Source organism: Euprymna scolopes, chromosome 26, assembly GCF_053919585.1.
Source record: "Euprymna scolopes isolate OS-2025 chromosome 26, ASM5391958v1, whole genome shotgun sequence".
NCBI lineage: Eukaryota > Metazoa > Mollusca > Cephalopoda > Sepiida > Sepiolidae > Euprymna > Euprymna scolopes.
In genome coordinates, this window is record NC_136507.1 from 61,400,916 (window position 1) to 61,420,462 (window position 19,547).

Here is a 19,547-nt window from a genome sequence, read left to right on the forward strand (position 1 = left end):
CATGGAGAGAGAAAACGTATAAAGTGTACGTACAGTCTGTTAACTCGTGCCCCCTACATAGTAGCAGGGGACGTGATGTGCGCGGGCGCCCCGAAAGGGGGGGGGCGAATGGTCCAACGACCGCTCAGCTCGAGAGCTAAGTCGAAAAAGGCTGGAAACAGCTTGTCTCTTGCTTTTATACTTGTTTCCGGTGGTCTTTTGCACATGTGTGGATTTCCTTTGAAAGGGGAAGTGACGTTGTCCATGTGTGTGTACATGTGCATACGTTAGCGTGTGTGTATACACGTGAATGTGAGTGTATGTACGCGAACGTGAATATATGTATGTGTGTGGACGTGGGTGCGTATGTTTGTGTGCACGTATGTATATGACAAGTAATATAGCTTGAAATGTGAACGCGTGTTTTTGTGGGAGACTAGAAAAGGCTCGCGCACTTTAAAAATATCCCGTTTCAATTTGGTGAATTTAAAGACACAATACCAGCAAACATCAAAGACTTCCCAATGGCATGTAGATTTAGTCTTGCCTCGATTTGCCTGGCTTTGTAGCATACTGTTAGCCTTTAAAACTTTAATTTGGGGCAACAAATCTGAAATATTTCGGCACTGATTAAAAAAAAAGAAAACTACATTCTCACTATTGAAGCAGTAAACTGAATTTTTTCCCCCTTTTTGACATATATATATATATATATATATATATATATATATATATATATATATTGACATATGAAAACATCATTTTCAGATATTTAGAGAAATATGTTGGAATTCTTTTTTCTTACAAATGAAAAACAACGAAAATAAAGGAAGCAATTTCTAATGCGAATGAACAGACTATGCATTGAGACATTTTATATATATTCATGTATTGTGTAGACTTTTGAGTTTTTTTTTCTTGTTATTTATTTACCTTGGAGCAGGTACTAAATTCTTGTAAAGAATTTTTTTCAGAAATGAAGGTGTGTAACAGAGTGCGGGCACATATGGCGGCTATATGCAAATACCAACAGAAACAACATAAATTCACAAACTTGGTCTCATATGAAAGCCCCACCTTCCAGACGACAAATATGGAAAAATCGACCCAAAGTGACCATAAGAAGTGCGTCAACTGATCGATTTTCTGCAGGGGGGGGGACCCAAAAAAGTGACATTTTAATGTTAAACATTACATATTTTTAAATCGATTTACAACTGCCCCCAAAAATACGGCTGCCAACTCTTATACATAAAGTATACACGCGGCTGTTTATTTTGGGTCAACTTGTATTTAAAACCCACTGAGTCATGTCACGTGATCTTGACGTCAGCAACCTCTAATGGCCATCGGAATTTACAATTTAAAAATGTTGTTATTGGTAAAAAAAAATTAATTAAAGCTATGAACTTCTAACTTATGGCAACGTTACCAAAGTTATTACCACATTCAAAATAGGTAGATACGATAGTTAAACGAAAAATAAAGTAAAAAAGAATGTGAAGTAAAAAAAAAAAATACGCTTACAAAAAATATTAACGATCGAAGTTTTTTTTAAAATAAAAACAGCCAGACGCCATTTTCCAGTCTTTAGAGTAAGGCAGACAAAGTCTGTGTGAGAGAGAGAGAGAGAGAGAGAGAGAGAGAGAGAGAAAGAGAGAGAGAAAGAGAGAGATGTCTACAGATTCGACAGGGGAGAGTGTCAACAACACATGCGTCAGATGACGTCATGACGTCGTGACCTAATTTACTTTAAATAGTTGATAAACCAAACAAACTTTATATATGCCGCTTTAGCGCAGGTAGTTAAGGCCTTGGTTCATTATCTAAACGATTTGGGTTCGAATCGTGGTGTGAGATGTTTTTTTTTTTTTTTCGATTTTTTAAATTTAAATATTGAACCCTGTATTATTTAAGCCATTTTTCACGTAATGTTCGTTCGTTTGCCTTACGTTATTTTTTTTTGTTTTACCCCCCCCCCCCCCGCTTAATTAAAACGTTGTTTTCTATTCTTACTTCGCTTATAACAATGCTTACATCGTCATAACGCTCGACGACTTTCAAACATCTTTCACTTCTGGCTGGCCGATTTTATTTTCAAACTTCGCCTCAGGGTTTCGGCTTCGACCCCCCCCCCTCCCCCGGCTTCTTTTTTATTTAACACCACACACCCCTACAAACACCCGGGCAACGCCGGGTACCCCTCGCTAGTGTACTAGTAAATGGCAAAAAGCAAATTGTAATGAAAATTGTGGAGATGGACATAATGTTTTAATTACCCCCCCTTGTTAACTTGTGCACGTATAAAGAAATGTAACCGTCAACCTTACTAGTAAATGGCAAAAGCAAAAAAAACAAAAATAAACAAATGTGAACATGTTTTGGTTTATTGTGCATCTTTGTCACCTCGCTAGTTTTGAATAGTTTATTCAGGTTAAATTCAAGCTTCACAATATCGTTTTTTATTATTAAATTGTTAGGTGGAAGCACAGAATAGGTACCAAACACCCTGCCCTCCCCATGTTATTATTTCAGCACAGGGGCAGAAGAGCACAAGTACCCATTTATTTGTTTCATGGCAGGTTTTTATTTCAGGGGCAATATCGAAATATCTTGGCCAAATCACTGCAAAAGAAATTGTCCGCATCCATTAAACTTAAACATCGAATCGGAAACTCAAAAACAAAATGAAACAAACTTTATTTTTATTATTACCAGAGAAGATGTATTTCCCCTGTTATTATTTTCGTAAGAACAAATTACTAATTCATTATCTTTCTTACTAAAATGAAATAAAATAATGAATTTTTAAAAATTAAAAAAAATTTTTTTTTTTATTCAGTTTTCACCCCAAACAAGGCACAGTGCAACTTTGAAGTAGGGGGCTACTATCGGGGACATAATTTGCAGGGGCATTATGAAAGGAGTTGAGTAGCAAGATGTTTGTTCACATTACACTTGAACTTCTGCATATTAATACAGTTGGGAAAGCAGAATCCCGGAAGAGAGTTCCAAAGACTTGCAGTTCTGGGGAAGAAACTAGTGGAGTAAAAGGCTTTCTTACACCTAGGGATTTCTACTGTAAAGGGGTGGGACTTACTTGCTTGTCGGGTTTGTCAGGGGTAGTCACGTCAAGGAGGTACAAGTGCTTGCAGTTTGTCAGAGCATTCACCATTACAGTATTTGTAGAACAGGCAGAGGGATGCAACATTTCATTGATGGGACAGAGGCTGAAGCTTAGATGACAGTTCAGGACCTATCATGTTGGCGACTCTCTTTTGAACCCTGTCCAGGAGTGAGAGACAAACAGCAGATGCACCAGCCCAAATGTGACAACAGTACTCCATACATGAGCGAATGGTGGCCTTATAGAGGTACAGGATACTTTCAGGCGTAAGTAATTTTTTAGCACGGTAGAGAGAGCCCACCTTTGCAGCAGCCTTGGCAATGCTCTCAATGTATCTATTCCAGTTCATGTTCCCTGTAAACGTTAGGCCGAAAAGTTTAAAAGAATACTTCCAGGCAATGTGTTCTTGGCCATTGCTATTGGTGGTAGAGAAGGTTTCTTGTAGTTATTGAAGCAAACAAGCTTAATCTTGGCAGCATTGAATGTAACCATCCATTTTTGTCCCCATTCCACTACAGATTGGAGGTCATCCTCTAGTGTTTCTGCCATTTCCTTAGATTTTTTTCCATGTATACTTGAATAAAATTCACTGAAAATGTAAGAAATAAATAATACAAAGACTATTGGCCAAATAACATGACAAATAAGTAATAAAGAAAAATTATGTGATCTTGGCCCAAAGGCCAAGGTATGAAAAGCTCCCAAAGCTTTCAATCTTTGAAATTTACTGAGAATTTGCTTAGAAATTCAAAGCAGTGAAGTGTTATTCGACAGTGTAAAGGATTTACCTATTTCATTTATTTTTTTGTAAAAAAGCAATTTTAATCAATTGTAAATATTTACTTCGTGACTCCTTAGAAGCCTTTAAATTGTCGAATAGAAAGTCCTGGTTTTAAAATTCTTAGCAAATTATAATAAAAATAAAGTTTGTTTCATTTTGTTTTCAAATTTCCAATTTTTATGGATGCGGATGATTATTTTTAGCAGTGATTTGGCCATGGTAATCCTATGATAAATGAAAATTAGCTAAAATATTAAAGCCATGAAAATTCAACAGTTTAAAGGCTTTACCTATTTCGTTTCTTTTGTGTAAACAAAGCAATTTTAATTGTTTGTTAATAGTTGCAAGCATATACGAAGAAGACTATGTGTGCATACAAATTATTTTACTTACGCACGTTAGTTCCATGAAATAAGGCTATCAGTAGTTAATTGTCTGTTAATAGTTATTATTTTTTTTTGTTCACTAGTGTGTCCTGCAGATAGCAACAGAAGTGTAGATAATCGATGTAGGAAAATCAGACGGTATTTATGCATGTTTTTACCTGTGAATGTCTGTGGCGTTATATGAGGTTAGGTTATAGGAGCCATATACATCCTATAATGGTGTACTGCTGCCATTTCTGGTCGGAGCTGCTCAGAGCTACCTATTTTGCATTGACAAAGTTCAAAACCGGCTCAGGCCCTTTTTTCCTTCCCTGCAACCTTTCCCACAGAGAGGTGTGCGAGCCTCTCTTTGTTCTATCGTTATTTTCACTGCAAGTGCTTGTCTGAGCTCCAATCTATGGTCCTCCTTGTCAAACTTTCACAAAAAAAACATTCTAGCTACAACAATCATCAAGTTTCCCTCCACTCACTATCTGTGCTTAAATCTAAACTCAAATTCCATGAACAAAGCTTCTTTCTTAGAACTGCCTGCCTGTGGAAATCTGTTCCGCTGGCCTGCTTTGTAGCTGACTTCAAGTTTTATGTAAGTAAGTTCTTGTTGAGCCCCTCCTCCTAAATAATCCATTTCTATCCTATTTCCACCACTAACTATTGTCTCGGTGATTTCCGTACACTCATTAACCATTATCCTCGAGTGACCTTCAGACCTTGATAAGTGGTGACTCATGTAAAAAAAAAAAAAAAAAAAATTGGTATAAAGATGCATGTGTGCAAAGGTGTTCTAATTGTCTGACATATTGCTAGTTTGAACATGACTTCTGTTCAGTCTTTTTAGACAATAGATATCTCCTGTAAGTGTGCCTTATTATGAAGCAAGAGTGGAGCAATCCTAACCACATGCCTCCTGAGTTGGCACTGCTTAATTCCAGTGGCAAGGAGAAATCCAGAATGAGAGAACAATGTCAAGATAAGTAGAGAGCATATACACTACCTGGTAATCCCAAATGGTCACTCATTTTAGCACTTACTACGCTCAACATCGCTTAATTAACTTAACAGTGGTGATCTTATCTGACCAAACCATGTACCGATCACTACGCAAGTGATTATATGTAAATACAAAATTCTTTGGATTCATCAGACTGCTGTTCTCATCTTGAGTGTGATTTTCACAATGTTTGTCCACAAGCACCCGTAGCGCAGTGGTTAGAGTATTTGGAAAAATCAATTGTAAAAAATTATATTCTCCTGGAGGTTGAAGGTTCAATCCTCAGTGTGGGCGACCGAATAATACAATTGCGAATTACTTCTATCCATTTATGGCTGACGGAACAAGAGCACGCTACCCCCGTGAAGTAAATAAAAGGTTCTGATCAAAATTCGGTCCAAATTCCCGAGTTCAACAGATACATTCCCAAGTTCGACAAGATACACCTGAAGAAGGTTGGAGGTTACATCGACCGAAACGTTGTGAAAATCACACTCAAGATGAGAACAGTAGTCGGATGAATCAAAATAATACGCATAACCAAACTTCATCTAAAAAATTCAGAAACGTAAATACAAAATGTTGGGTTATTTAATTTTGGAAAAGGTTTTGGCGCTTATGCACTATTTTGCCTGCACTATTTTTAAAATAGTATTTTCAAGTTAAATTTGTTTTCCGAATTTTTTTTTTCTTTATTAAACTGTTATGTGACAGTACAGAATAGTTACAAAACACTCTGTTCTCCTCATCTTATGAATGACTTTCTAAATAATGTTACAATTTCAGTACGCGGGATGTATAGTGCAAAAGTACCAAAGTTTTTTTCCAATATTTATACATGGAGTTTGGTTTGGTTGTTTTGTTTTATGGCATCTCAACCCTTTTTGGCTTACTTAATGCTGAATCCATTAATTTCTGAAAAAGTTTTCATGCTTCAAGTTATTTATATCTCCAAATATTTATTCATGTGTTTGGTTCGGTTTGGTTGCTTAGAAAATTGTTGTTTTTGACTTTGCTGAGATGATTGAGTTTTGCAAAGGGAAAGGGGAAAAAAACCAATTACATTAATATTTGGTGCACATTTGTTCAGACAATCAGTATCTTCAGACAGCCTGATCTGATAGCACTAGCTGCCCTAACAGGTATTACCACTCCGGGTTAAAGTGAACTTGGGATTAGAGACAACTCCGCATTCCCCAAATAGAGCATCACCATTGGATGTCTTAAGGTCATACCTAGTATGAAAATACAAAAGGAAGTAGATAGAAAATTCTATAAAAGTTCTTTAAACTTCAACTGATTAAAGATCAAAAGGACTTTCTATTCGACAGTTTAAAGGCTTACAATAATACTTTTGAATTTTGGAGTGTCATGAGAGTAAACACAATTCAGCCATTTTAATCTAATCATTTAGAAAGTGATTTAGAAGCCTTTAAACTGTCGAATTGAAAAATATAATGATGGCTTAAATTAAAGGTAAAAGTCAATTATTATCATTCATTTCCCCTTTCTGCAAAAAAAAAAAAAAAAAAAAAAAAAAAAAAAAAAAAATCGACGGTACTAGTGCACTTATTGATCTGTGTTGAAATAATAACGCTTTGATTTAGAAAGCCATTCTTAACAGGGGGTGCTTTGTACCTATTCTGGACTTTAACCTTACAATTTAATAAAAACAGATATCATAAAACTTTAATTAGACTTGAAAATACTATTTTAAAAAATAGTGCGGATCAATAAGTGCACTAGCACCAAAACAGGAACGTTCACACGTTCCGAAAAAAAAAACAACAAAAAACTATTGTTAAATTCTGTGCAACGGAGTTAATCAATTCAATTAAAAATCATATTTCGAAATGTTTTACTAAGTTCTTATTCACTTGCCTTTTCAAGAGGGCAGTTTTTAATATGGTGAAAATTTAGCCCCCACCCCCAAAAAGGGGCACTCTAAGATTGGGACAAAAATTTAAATTACCTCAGTCTAGAAGGATTTTCTCACCACTGATCTATATTTGGTTTAATATTTCACTTACGTTAATTATTTAAGATAAAATGAGTTTCGGTAATTTTCCTAAGCAACTGCATTTTACTTAAATCAGAGTTTAGTAAAAACCAAAACAATTATAGCGATTTTATCGTACACGTCAAACGCCGAAATGTGACATAAACAGAGTTTAAGATAGGAAATCATTTAAATACAAATCAAAAGAAAACATTCTATAAATCTTAAAAAAATGTTTTATTACACTAAAAAAAATTTAGTTCAGTCTTTAATACTGCTCTTTTGGGTAGGAACAAAGCGCAGTATCTGTTCTGTTACTACACTATGCACCTCACCTTTCCTGGCTTAAATTAGTGGAGGAGAAATCCTTCTAAATCGAAGCAATTTTTGTTCCTATCTAGAGTGGCCCTTTTTGGGGAGCTGCATTTTCCTCACATTAAAAATAGAACTTGTTTAGGAAAGTAAACAGGAAAAACTTAAACTAAAAGCGAAAAAGAAACATGTGATTAAAAGTGTTTTTAACCGCATTTTCGTATTATATATAATATTATTATTTATTATAAGAAAGAAAATTCATTAAGCATTTTCTTCTCGATATTAAAACAATTGTCTAATTTTTATAATATTTAAACTCATAATGTATTAAATTTCAGGTTAAATCATACGAAGATAAAATTGCTCATGATTAAAAACCGGAAGCTAATACTGATTATCTCCCCTACTGGTAAATCGCATCAAAATCTTTCCGTTTGAGAAAATAGTTCACAATTCAATACTAAATTTCAAAACCTCTTTACTATACTGATAGATTAGCTTTGGCATCTTAAAATTATTATTATATTTATACTCAGTAAATTATAAGTAATTTTAATTAAAGTTAATTTTATTTATATAGTATATTAACGACTAAGGACTACTTTTTAAGGTGTAGTTATACAACCGGAAGTTAAAAATATTGTTCTCTTCGTGTTCTCACAGGCAAAATGGTAGGTTGCTGTTTTTTTCTCCGCTATAAAATTAGTTCAAAATGTCTTTTATTTTACTTATTTATCAATAACTGAATGTTATATTTGTGTAATGAAATGCTCTCTTTATTATTGTGCGAATTTTTTCCGTAAATGTGTCTGCATGTTTTTGTAATAGACGTTTTTTTTCCTGCTCTAATATTGAAATAATGCTTGTGTAAGAAAAAAAATCCTTTCCATTTAACTTATTCAGAAAACTGTTTTTGTCAGCATTAAAATCCTATCTTTTTTTTTATCTGCTGATAATAGTATTAATGTATTGAAAATGTTACTTTTTGAATGTATTTTTCACACTGTTAAATTTAAGGCATTTAGTATGACCCACGTGTTGGAACGGAACTAACTCGGTCGCCATGTTTCTATATTCGTCACAAATTCCCCATCGGCTAAATTGTGATTATATTTGTTTTTATAAAGAAAAGAAAATAATGCTAATAGTTTTTTTTTTTTTTTTCCTCCTCCACTCTCTTTTAATCGAAGTATTTTACGGTTCAATAGCACAATTCAGTTTTTTTCGCTCAAATCTCATCAAATCAAAATTATTACCACGTGTTTCTTGTACATTATTATATTCGATTTATTAAGATCAAATTCTATAGCGGAAAGTACATAAAAAAACGTTGGGTTTGTATTGCTGTACACATAGATTCGAAAAAGTTGTCACAAAACAAATATAGAACAAATAAATATTATCAAAGGCAAGATAAGTTACTTTTCTACCTAACTGGATATGTTTTTAGTGTGTATATTTAATGTAATATATTTATTCAGCTCGAAAAACAGTGCTTACCGATGTGTTGGAAAATTCAAGATGGTGCCTTACTCTCTCTTTAACACGGTAAGTTTGGGAAAAGGTGTTATAAATAAAAAACTAGAAAGACAAAATACTGTTAAAACCCCGCTCAATATATGTTACCGTGACATAGGTTGACATAACACATTTTCCGAAACGTACCGTGTTAGAGAGAGTCGGGCGTTATCTTGAATTTTCCAATACATCGGTAAACAGTTTTTCGAGCTGAATAAACATGTTACATTAAATATAAACACTAAAAACATATCCAGTTAGGTAGAAAAGTTATCTTGCCTTTGATAACATTTATTTGTTCTATATTTGTTTTGTGACAACTTTGTCGAATCTGTGTATAGTAAAACAAACCCGAATGATCTTTTAGTGTTTTTATTTAATGTAAAATGTTTAATCGGCATCAAAAAATACAAATGGCGACCGACTCTGTGTTGACGTTAAGTTTGGAAAAATTAGTTAAAACTACAAAATTATACAAAATACTGTTAGAAACTCGCTCAATATGTTACCGTGACAAGTGACATATATTGGTAAAATTTTACATTAAGGCCCGTCTCACGTTCGTATATAATTTTTCGTGTTTTTATTCAATCAGCTCGAAAAAGATACAGTGTTTACCGATGTATTGGAAAATTCAAGATGGCGGCCGACACTCTCTTTAACACGGAAAGTTCCGGAAAAGATGTTATAAATAATAAACTAGACAAAATACTGTTAGAAATTCGCTCATATGTTACCGTGACATAAGTTGACATATATTCGGTATTTTTTTTAATTGTATTTTGTCTAGTTTATTATTTATAACACCTTTTCCGAAACTTACCATGATTAAAGAGTGTTGGGCGCCATTTTGAATTTTCCAATACATCGGTAAACACTGCATGTTTTTCGAGCTGAATAAACATGTTACATTGAATAAAAACACAAAAAATATATCCAGTTAGGTAGAAAAGTAACTTATCTCGCCTTTGATAACATTTATTTGTTATATATTGGTTTTTTGACAACTTGTTCGAATCTGTACAGTAATACAAACCCCAAAATGTTTTTGTAGATTTCGGTGTGCTAAAAACGAATCTGCAAACTATTTCCGTCGCAAAAAAATTACCAATAGGGTATTATTTTACTTTAAGGCTCGTCTCACATTCGTATAGAAAAAATGTTTTTGTAGTTTTCTGTGTGCTTAAAAAGAATATGAACCGTTTCCGTCGCAAATTTACCGTTTGTATGGCATTTAACCCCTTAACTCTGGGATTATTTTCCATTTTACAGACCAGCCTTCGTTTACACTACGCACGAGCATAAAAAAGGCTGTTAAATGTGCATTCGCGTACCAAACTACCTTGTCACATTGTAGTATTGGCGAAAATTTAAAATTAGACGGAAAACAAGTAGTTTTCCCAATAATAAGCCATATGTAATTCTGTTATCACGGCTGGCCATTTTTGTACGCGCGAGCACTTTAACCCCTGAACTCTGGGACTATTTTCCATTTTACAACCTAGCCTTTGTTTACGCTACGCGCGAGCATAAACGGTGACTGTTTGACACCCCTAACACGAAACTGCGAATACAATATAAAAATCTCGTAATTTCTCTGTTAAAAGTGGGTTATTTATTTTCTTTATGGATTATACTTCCAAAATAAACTATTACAGTTGTTTTAAAAGTAATAAAAATATTTTTATTTTTTTTTTAAACAGTAATGAATTTTCCGAACTCAATATTTTTCAATTTTTAAACTCAATATTTTTAAATTTTTTAATTTTAAAAATCTATCAAAATTTTTCTATTGATTCTATTTTTACGATATTTTCAGGGTCAATGTGAAATTTTATGTTCTTTCCAATAAACCGAATATAATATTTTAGACAAACGTTTTTTTTTTTTTATTCACGGTTCCCCCCCCAGTGTCTATTACAAAGAAAATACTTAATTTAGTCTCGGATAAGTACATAATTATTTACTCACAAATTGAAGAGAAAAGGTCAATACATAATATATTCAAATTTAAAAAAAAACGCACATCGTGTTCTTGTAGAATTTTACCTGTAAAGTTTGAAGTTTAAAACCTTTTTTTAAACCACGTTATTTGTTTTTTCTTTTTTCTTTTTTTTTTTTTAATGGAACCTTGGTCCTTGCTCCTTTAATTGAAAAAAAAATTAGGGCTTGAATTACATTTTTCGAGGAGTTATAAGCTTGGAAAGACAGGGGGTCGAATAATTCACGCCTCCAATTTTGTAAATGTCTAAAAATAATTAATTTCGACTCGGATAAGTACATAATTATTTACTCACAAATTGAAGAGAAAAGGTCAATACATAATATATTCAAATTTAAAAAAAAACGGACATCGTGTTCTCGTCGAATTTTACCTGTAAAGTCCGAAGTTTAAAACCTTTTTAAAAAAAAAACACGTTTTTTTTTTTTTTTTTTTTTTTTTTTTTTTTTAATGAAATCTTGGTCCTTGCTCCTTTAATTGAAAAAAAAAAATTAGGGCTTGAATTGCATTTTTCGAGGAGTTATAAGCTTGGAAAGATGGGGTGGAATTATTCGCTATTTTCACAAAAAATTCTGATACTGCTACGCGTACCAAACTGTCTTGTCACAGTGTAGTATTGGCGAAAAATTAAGATTAGACGAAAAACAAGTAGTTTTCCAAATATTAAACAATGTAATTCTATTTTATCACGGGTGGTCATTTTGTACGCGCAAGCGCGCGTCGACCCTAAGTACAACGAAAAAAAAAGAATTCTTGTTGGAGATGCCCTAGCAGTGTCAGAAATTTCGTGAAAATAGCGAATAATTCCACCCCATCTTTCCAAGCTTATAACTCCTCGAAAAATGCAATTCAAGCCCTAATTTTTTTTTTTCAATTAAAGGAGCAAGGACCAAGATTTCATTAAAAAAAACAAAAAAAAAACGTTTTTTTTTTTTTTTTTAAAAAGGTTTTAAACTTCGGACTTTACAGGTAAAATTCTATAAGAACACTTTTTTTTTTTTTTTTTTTTAAATTTGAATATATTATGTATTGACCTTTTCTCTTCAATTTGTGAGTAAATAATTATGTACTCATCGGGTTCTAAATTAATTATTATTAGACATTTACAAAATGGGAGGCGTGAATTATTCGACCCCCTGTCTTTCCAAGCTTATAACTCCTCGAAAAATGTAATTCAAGCCCTAATTTTTTTTTCAATTAAAGGAGCAAGGACCAAGGTTCGATTAAAAAAGAAAAAATAATTATTTTCTAAAATATTTTGTTTATGTGTTTACATTTTGTTTTTAAGTAAAATTAAGAAATTTATTTTTTTAAACATTGTTTATATCCATCGTCATTCACCGGTTGTAAACCTAAATTTTCCGAATGTCAGAACGAGGCTCGTTCGCGGGACAGCTTCACCCTAAAACATACTATAAAAATTATTGGAGCGGGGTGATTCTCGTTCAGGTCCGCCGTGTTTTGTAATTATTCTGTACTTTCACCTAACAATGTAATAAAGATATATATATATATATATATATATATATATATATATATATATATATATATAATATATATATATATATATATAACATAAGCACCCAAAGTATTTTAATGACTTAAAACGTCGAAATCACTCAATTATAACGTTCTAACTAAATGGATCGGGTACAACAGTTGTGAGTTGCTGTCGGCACGTTCATAAATTGTCACGTGATCGGTGATAATTCCCGTATGTATTCACAAAATGAGCGCTTCGCTTCGCTTTGTTAATATAGTTAAATTAAGAGTTGTTTGTATCATCTGATAGCAATGCAACATACACATAGATTCGAAAAAGTTGTCAAAAAGACAAATATATAACAAATTAATGTTATCAAAGGGAAGATAAGTTACTTTTCTAGCTAACTGGATATGTTTTTATTTAATGTAATGTTTATTCAGCTCGAAAAACTGTTTACCGATGTATTAGAAAATTTAAAATGGCGCCCGATTCTTTTTAATACATTTAAGTTTGGGAAAATGAGTTAAAAAAATATTTGGGAAAAAAAAAAAAAACTGTTAGAAACTCGCTCAATGTGTTACCGTGACATAGGCTGACATATGTTCGATGGGTTTCTAACAGTCTTTTGTATATTATTTTATTTTTAACTCCTTTTCCCAACCATACCGTGTTCAACAGAAAGTCCGGTGCCATTTTAAATTTTCCAATACATCGATAAACACTGTTCTCGAGCTGAATAAACATGTTACATTAAATAAAAACACTAAAAAATTATCCAGTTAGGTAGAAAAGTAACTTATCTTGCATTTATTGGTTATATATTTGTTTTTTGACAACTTTTTCGAATCTGTGTATAATAATACAAGCCTGCAAAATTTTATTTTGAACTTTTCATTTTGTCATTTATTGGCTGTTGTCATTCAATGCCAGATTTTGCAGAGACATTATATTCGCCCATGAGCTATGATCCGTGAAGTATCGAGTCTTCAGACATCGTGACTATCTTTTCTTGTTTTCTGGCAGCGTTCAGCATTACTACTTTTTCCAACCTAAATTAACATTTTACTCCCCCCCCCCCCCCGAAAAACCTAAAAAAAATTTATCCAGCTAAATAGAAAAGTACCTTATTTTGCCTTTAATAACATTTGATTCTTGACAACTTTTTCAAATCTGTAGTAATAAAAACCAGGATCAGCTACGGACTAGCTGCATGAAAATATTTTGAAACACACGTTATGCTGGGTGTGTGAAAACTCAAAATGGAGTACTATCCCCTTAATAAACATTTAATAGTGCTCCATGTAAGGTTTGGGTTAAATTGTGCCAAGAAAATTGCGTGACGTTAATATTCACTACCTGGCCTTCAGTCTAGGATCAATGTATAGTACCTGTCCTGTACTCTTGGGACCCCCCCCCCTAGATAATGTTTATTATGAAGAGTATCTCATACTTTAATTTTTTGTTTTCAGACTTCTAAAAGACGAAACAATGGTCGTAGCAAGAAAGGTCGTGGTCACGTGAAGTACATTCGCTGTACGAACTGTGCACGATGTGTGCCGAAGGACAAGGCCATCAAGAAGTTTGTCATCAGGAATATCGTGGAAGCTGCTGCTGTGAGAGATATCTCCGATGCCAGCGTCTATGAAGGTAAACATTTGTTTTTGATGATTACGGTTGTCTTTTAAAAATGTTTGATTATCAAACATTTTATCTTTGAAGGACAGCTTATGTGTGATAATGGGCACACTAAATTTCAAAGTTGTCATCAAAAATGGGTAACACACCAGGCCATAATTGTGGAGTTGAGTGTGTAATGAAGTGACTACTACTTGATAAATCGTATGGTAAGTGAACTAGGAGTGTCAGAAGTCTCCATTAAAAAAGGAGTGATTAATTAAACTTGCTATCTTTCGAAGCTTACAACAATATGAATAATGTAATTTAAACCCTAATCCTTTTTTTTTTTTTTTTTCAATAAAGAGAGCCAAGACCAAACTTTAAAATAAAAAGGGTTTATCGAAAAATATACAATATTTTTTTAAAATCTGTTTTCTTTAAAAAAGACTTCACAAAATTCAACGAATTTTAACTTAATCTAAATATAATATATAAATTAAAAAAAATCACTTACCTATATAAAATACTAATCAATGGATGCTTCCAATTCTTCATTTTTGAGAATTTGTCCCTATTTATATTTCATGTATTTTTTAAATAAAAGAATTTTTTTAAACACCTATTTGAAAAGACAGCCATTACATAAGCATTAACCGGTGTTAGCTAGCCGGTGTTTCTTCCTGTTTTGAAATACGGATAGATAAAAGGACTATAAAACGTAAAAACATGTGCGTGAAGAAATATGTCACTAGGTGTGTCAGAAATTTCGTGAAAATAGTGAATAATTCCACCCCATCTTTCCAAGCTTATAACTCCTCGAAAAATGTAATTCAAGCCCTAATTTTTTTTTTTTTTTTTAATTAAAGGACAAACTTCGGACTTTACAGATAAATTTCTAAAAAAAAAACAGTTTTTTTTTTTAAATTTGAATATATTATTTATTGACCTTTTCTCTTCAATTTGTGATGTATAAGACTTTGGTACATAAATTAATTATTTACTTTTTAATAGACATTTCAAAATGGGAGGCGTGAATTATTCGGCCCCCTGTCTTTCCAAGCTTATAACTCCTCGAAAAATGTAATTCAAGCCCTAATGTTTTTTTTCAATTAAAGGAGCAAGGACCAAGGTTCCATTAAAAACAAATAACATGGTTTAAATAAAAAGGTTTTAAACTTCAAACTTTACAGGTAAAATTCTAAAAAACACTTTCTTTTTTTCAAATTTGAATATATTATGTATTGACCTTTTTCTCTTCAATTTGTGAGTAAATTATTTACTTGTCGGTGAGTAAATTAATTTTCAATAGAAACTTGAAAATGGGGGGGGGTGAATTTAAAAAAAAAAACGTTTGTCTAAAATATTATATTCGGTTTATTGGAAACATAAAATTTCACATTGACCCTGAAAATATCGTAAAAATAGAATAAATAGAAAAATTTTGATAGATTTTTAAAGTTAAAAAATTGAAAAATATTGAGTTTGGAAAATTCATTAGTTTAAAAAAAAAAAAAAAAATTTCTATTACTTTTAAAACAACTTTAATAGTTTATTTTGGAAGTATACTCCATAAAGAAAATAAATAACCCACTTTTAACAGAAATTACGAGATTTTTATATTTTATTCGCAGTTTCGTGTTAGGGGTGTCAAAAATTCCTACAAAAATTCTGATACACCTAATGTGTCACCGTAGGTGAAAAATGATCACATTTTACTTATCAATTTTTGCCTTTTAAAAAAAAAACACTCAAATTTTTTTTTTTTTTTTTTTTTTCTCTCAAAGAAATACATGAGTTTTTGATTTAATATATTTTATTTCTTTATGGAGTGAATTAACTTTTTTTTTAAATATCTAAAAAAAAAAAAAAAAAAACATTAAAATACAAAAAATTGTAATTCTACGAAATTTCGGGACAATAATAAGGTTTCACTGAAAACAAAATTCAACTTTTTTTTTTTTTTTTTTTAAAGGTTTTAAACTTTGGACTTTACAGGTAAATTTGCAAAGAATTTTTTTTTTTTTTTTTTTTTTTTTTTTAGCTTATTTTATTTATTGATCTTTTATCTTCAATTTGTGATGTATAAATTTGAGGTGAGAAAATTATTTGCATTTGAATAGACATTTAAAATTGGTGGGGGGGGGGGTTATAAAAACAAACACTTGTCTATTCGGTTTATTGGAAAGAGCATAAAATTTCACATTGAACCAGAAAATATCGTAAAAATTGAACCATTGGAAAAAATTTAACTCGTGAAATTAAATTGATTTCATTACGTAAAAAAACACAGCTACATGAACACGCGCAGGCACTTTGTAAACACTTTTTTTTTTTTTTTTTTTTTTTTTTTAAATAAAAAAATATTTCTATTTTTTAAACAACTTTGATAGTTTATTTTGGAAGTATATTCCATAAAGAAAATAAACAACCCACTTTAAAAAGAGAAATTACGAGTTTTTTATATTTTATTTGCAGTTTTGTGTTAGGGGTGTCAAATTCCCCCAAAATTCTGACATACCTAGAAGTGGACTACATGAAGATGTTACTCTTTTTTTATTACATTTTCACCCCAAACAAGGCACATTGCTACTTTGGTGTAGGGGGGCTACTATCAGGGGCAGCAACTACTGGGGCACTATGTTGGGATTTGGGCAGCAAGATGTCTGTTCACGTTACACTTGAACTTCTGCATGTCAGTATAGTTAGGGAAGCAGGAACCTGGAATGGAATTCCAGAGTTTAGCGGTTCTCGGGAAGAAACTACTGGAGTAGAAAGATCTTTTACATCTAGGGATCTGTACTGTGTGGGGGTGGGATTTAGCTGCCTGTCGGGTTTGTCGAGGGTGTCTACGTCGTGGAGGCACAAGTGTCTGCAGTTCGTCAGAGCATTCACGGTTAAAATAGTTGTAGAACAGTCAGAGGGATGCAACGTTTCGTCGATGGGACAGGCTGAAGCTTAGATGCCAGTTCAGGGCCTATCAGATTGGCGACTCTCTTTTGAACCTTGTCAAGGAGCGAGAGACTAGTAGCAGATGCACCAGCCCAAATATGACAATACTCCATACATGGGCGAATAGTGGCCTTATAGAAGTACAGGATACTTTCAGGTGTCAGTAGTTTTCTAGCACAGTAGAGAGAGCCTACCTTTTTCGCAGTGGCTCTGGCAATGTTTTCAATATAATTGTTCCAACTCATGTTTCCTGTGAATGTTAGGCCAAGCAGTTTGAAAGATGTACTCTCAGACAGGGAGTCACTGGCCATTGCTATTTGTGGCAGAGAAGGTTTCTAGTAATTATTGAAGGAAACCAGTTTAGTCTTGGCAGCATTGAATGTGACCATCCATTTATGTCCCCATTCCACTACAGATTGGAGGTCATCCTCTAGTGTTTTTGTCATTTCTTTAGATGTGTTCATTTGTTTTCCTGTCATGCCTGTTATAGAGTGTGGTGTCATCAGCATATATACCCATCTCAGAGGCAGTTTTGTCGAGGAGATCATTAATAAATATTAGGAACAATAGAGGTCCAAGGATAGACCCCTGGGGCACTCCCGCATTTATATCACACTGTTTAGATGTACGACCGTCGAGGACAACCTGAATTTTTCTCTTATCTAAGAAGGATTTAATTATGTTAAGTATTCTACCAGTGATACCGTATGATTTAATTTTCCTGAGGAGACCCTTGTGCCATACCCTGTCAAAAGCCTTGGATATATCTAGAGCTACCGCTCTGCCCTCCCCCGCTATGTCCAGTGAATGGTATATACATTCAGAGATTACCGTGAGGATGTCAGCTGTGGAATGGGCTTGTCTAAATCCATATTGTTTGTCAGTCAAAAGTTTAGCATCTATAAGGTGCCGGACTAGAGCATGGTTAATTATGGTCTCCAATATTTTGGCGAAAAGTGGGAGGAGGCTAATGGGGCGATAATTTGATGGGTCAGTTCTTTCGCCAGAATTCTTGAATACTGGTACCACAGAAGCAGTTTTCCAACAGCCCGGAAAGCATGATTCATTAAGGCATTTGTTGTAGAGTTTGGAGAGAACTGGAGCTACTTCGGCTGAACACTTTTAATAGCACAGCTGGGATGAGATCAGGTCCACATGCTTTTCAAGTGTCAAGGTTTTTTATGATAGCGTGTACCTGAGCAGGGGTGATTTTTAGATCGTCTAGCGTGGCGTCTGTCCACAAAGGAAATTCAGGTAGGGGTTGGTTGGAAGGGTCCAGTGTGGAGTTAGAGGCAAACTGGCTGGCAAGCATATTAGCCTTGTCGGTTGCTGAGCAAACATGCACAACCCTCATGGCTCAGTAATTTATTACCTGCGGTGGATGGAGGAAATTACTACACTATAATCACATTGACTAATGTATACCCATTAACCTTTATCCTCGAGTCGCCTCCGGGCCTTGCTAAGTGGTGATTCCTGTGTAAAAAAAAAAAAAAAAAAAAAAAAAAAAATCTAACAGTTATTGAGTGGAATTCTGGTAGCATTTTGTTTGCGTTTTCAGCCATTATCGAGTTTACAAAGAGGACTCTCATGTCAGCCATCTTGTTCTCGTTAACTTAGCAACTTGATGCTACTTGTACTTAAAAGTGAAAGGGTTTTAAAATAGTTTAAAATACAAAATATTTTAGCTAGGTATAAGAGTATACCATTAAACATGTATTTGTTTCTTTGCCACCTTTTCAGTTTGTTGTAAAACATGCCCCAAGATCCCCACTTTTTAAATGAGGAATTTTCAAAAGTTAAACTGGGAATCAAAGTTTTTGTTTGCTAGCTTTAAATTGTCATTGTATTTTTTTTTTTTTTCAATTTCAGTTTATGCGCTTCCCAAATTATACGCAAAGTTGCTCTACTGCGTCTCCTGTGCCATTCATTCAAAAATCGTGAGGAATCGTTCCCGCGAGGCCCGCAAAGATCGTACCCCACCAATCCGATTCCGGCCAATGAGAGGTGAGGGTGGTCAAGGTGCCAGACCTGGACAAGCCAAGTAAATGTTAACAATGGAATAAACAAGGACAAATCTTAAACATGGTTTTATTATTTTTTATTTTTTGGTTATGACTTCATTTTTTTTTTTTTTTTTTTTTTTTTTTTTAATTTTTTTTTTACTATTTGGGGAAATAATTGTGACCAGAGACTTCTTAAAAGTAGAAAACCCTAAGATTGGTTCTATAAATCGAGCAAAATGGTTGAATTAAATCATTAGTTTAACATGCATTTTTTTTTTTTTTTTTTTTTTTAATATTGGAGTTGTTACTTGAGAATAAACACTGAGTGTAAGGTAGTCAGGAAATGATAGCATAGTGATTGGTAGCGATGGAAATTGGATGAATTTAAATGTGT

The 19,547-nt window shown here is 33.2% G+C and overlaps 1 protein-coding gene across 1 annotated transcript; it reads left to right on the forward strand.

Moving 5' to 3' along the window:
- The first annotated feature begins 8,094 nt into the window (after positions 1–8,094).
- On the forward strand, positions 8,095–19,231 carry LOC145248110 (small ribosomal subunit protein eS26). The gene is made up of 3 exons (XM_080109902.1): positions 8,095–8,246; positions 14,051–14,228; positions 19,020–19,231. The coding sequence occupies exons 1-3, from the start codon at positions 8,244–8,246 to the stop codon at positions 19,193–19,195; spliced, it is 357 nt and encodes a 118-aa protein (XP_079966028.1). The 5' UTR covers positions 8,095–8,243; the 3' UTR covers positions 19,196–19,231.
- Positions 19,232–19,547: the final 316 nt, after the last annotated feature.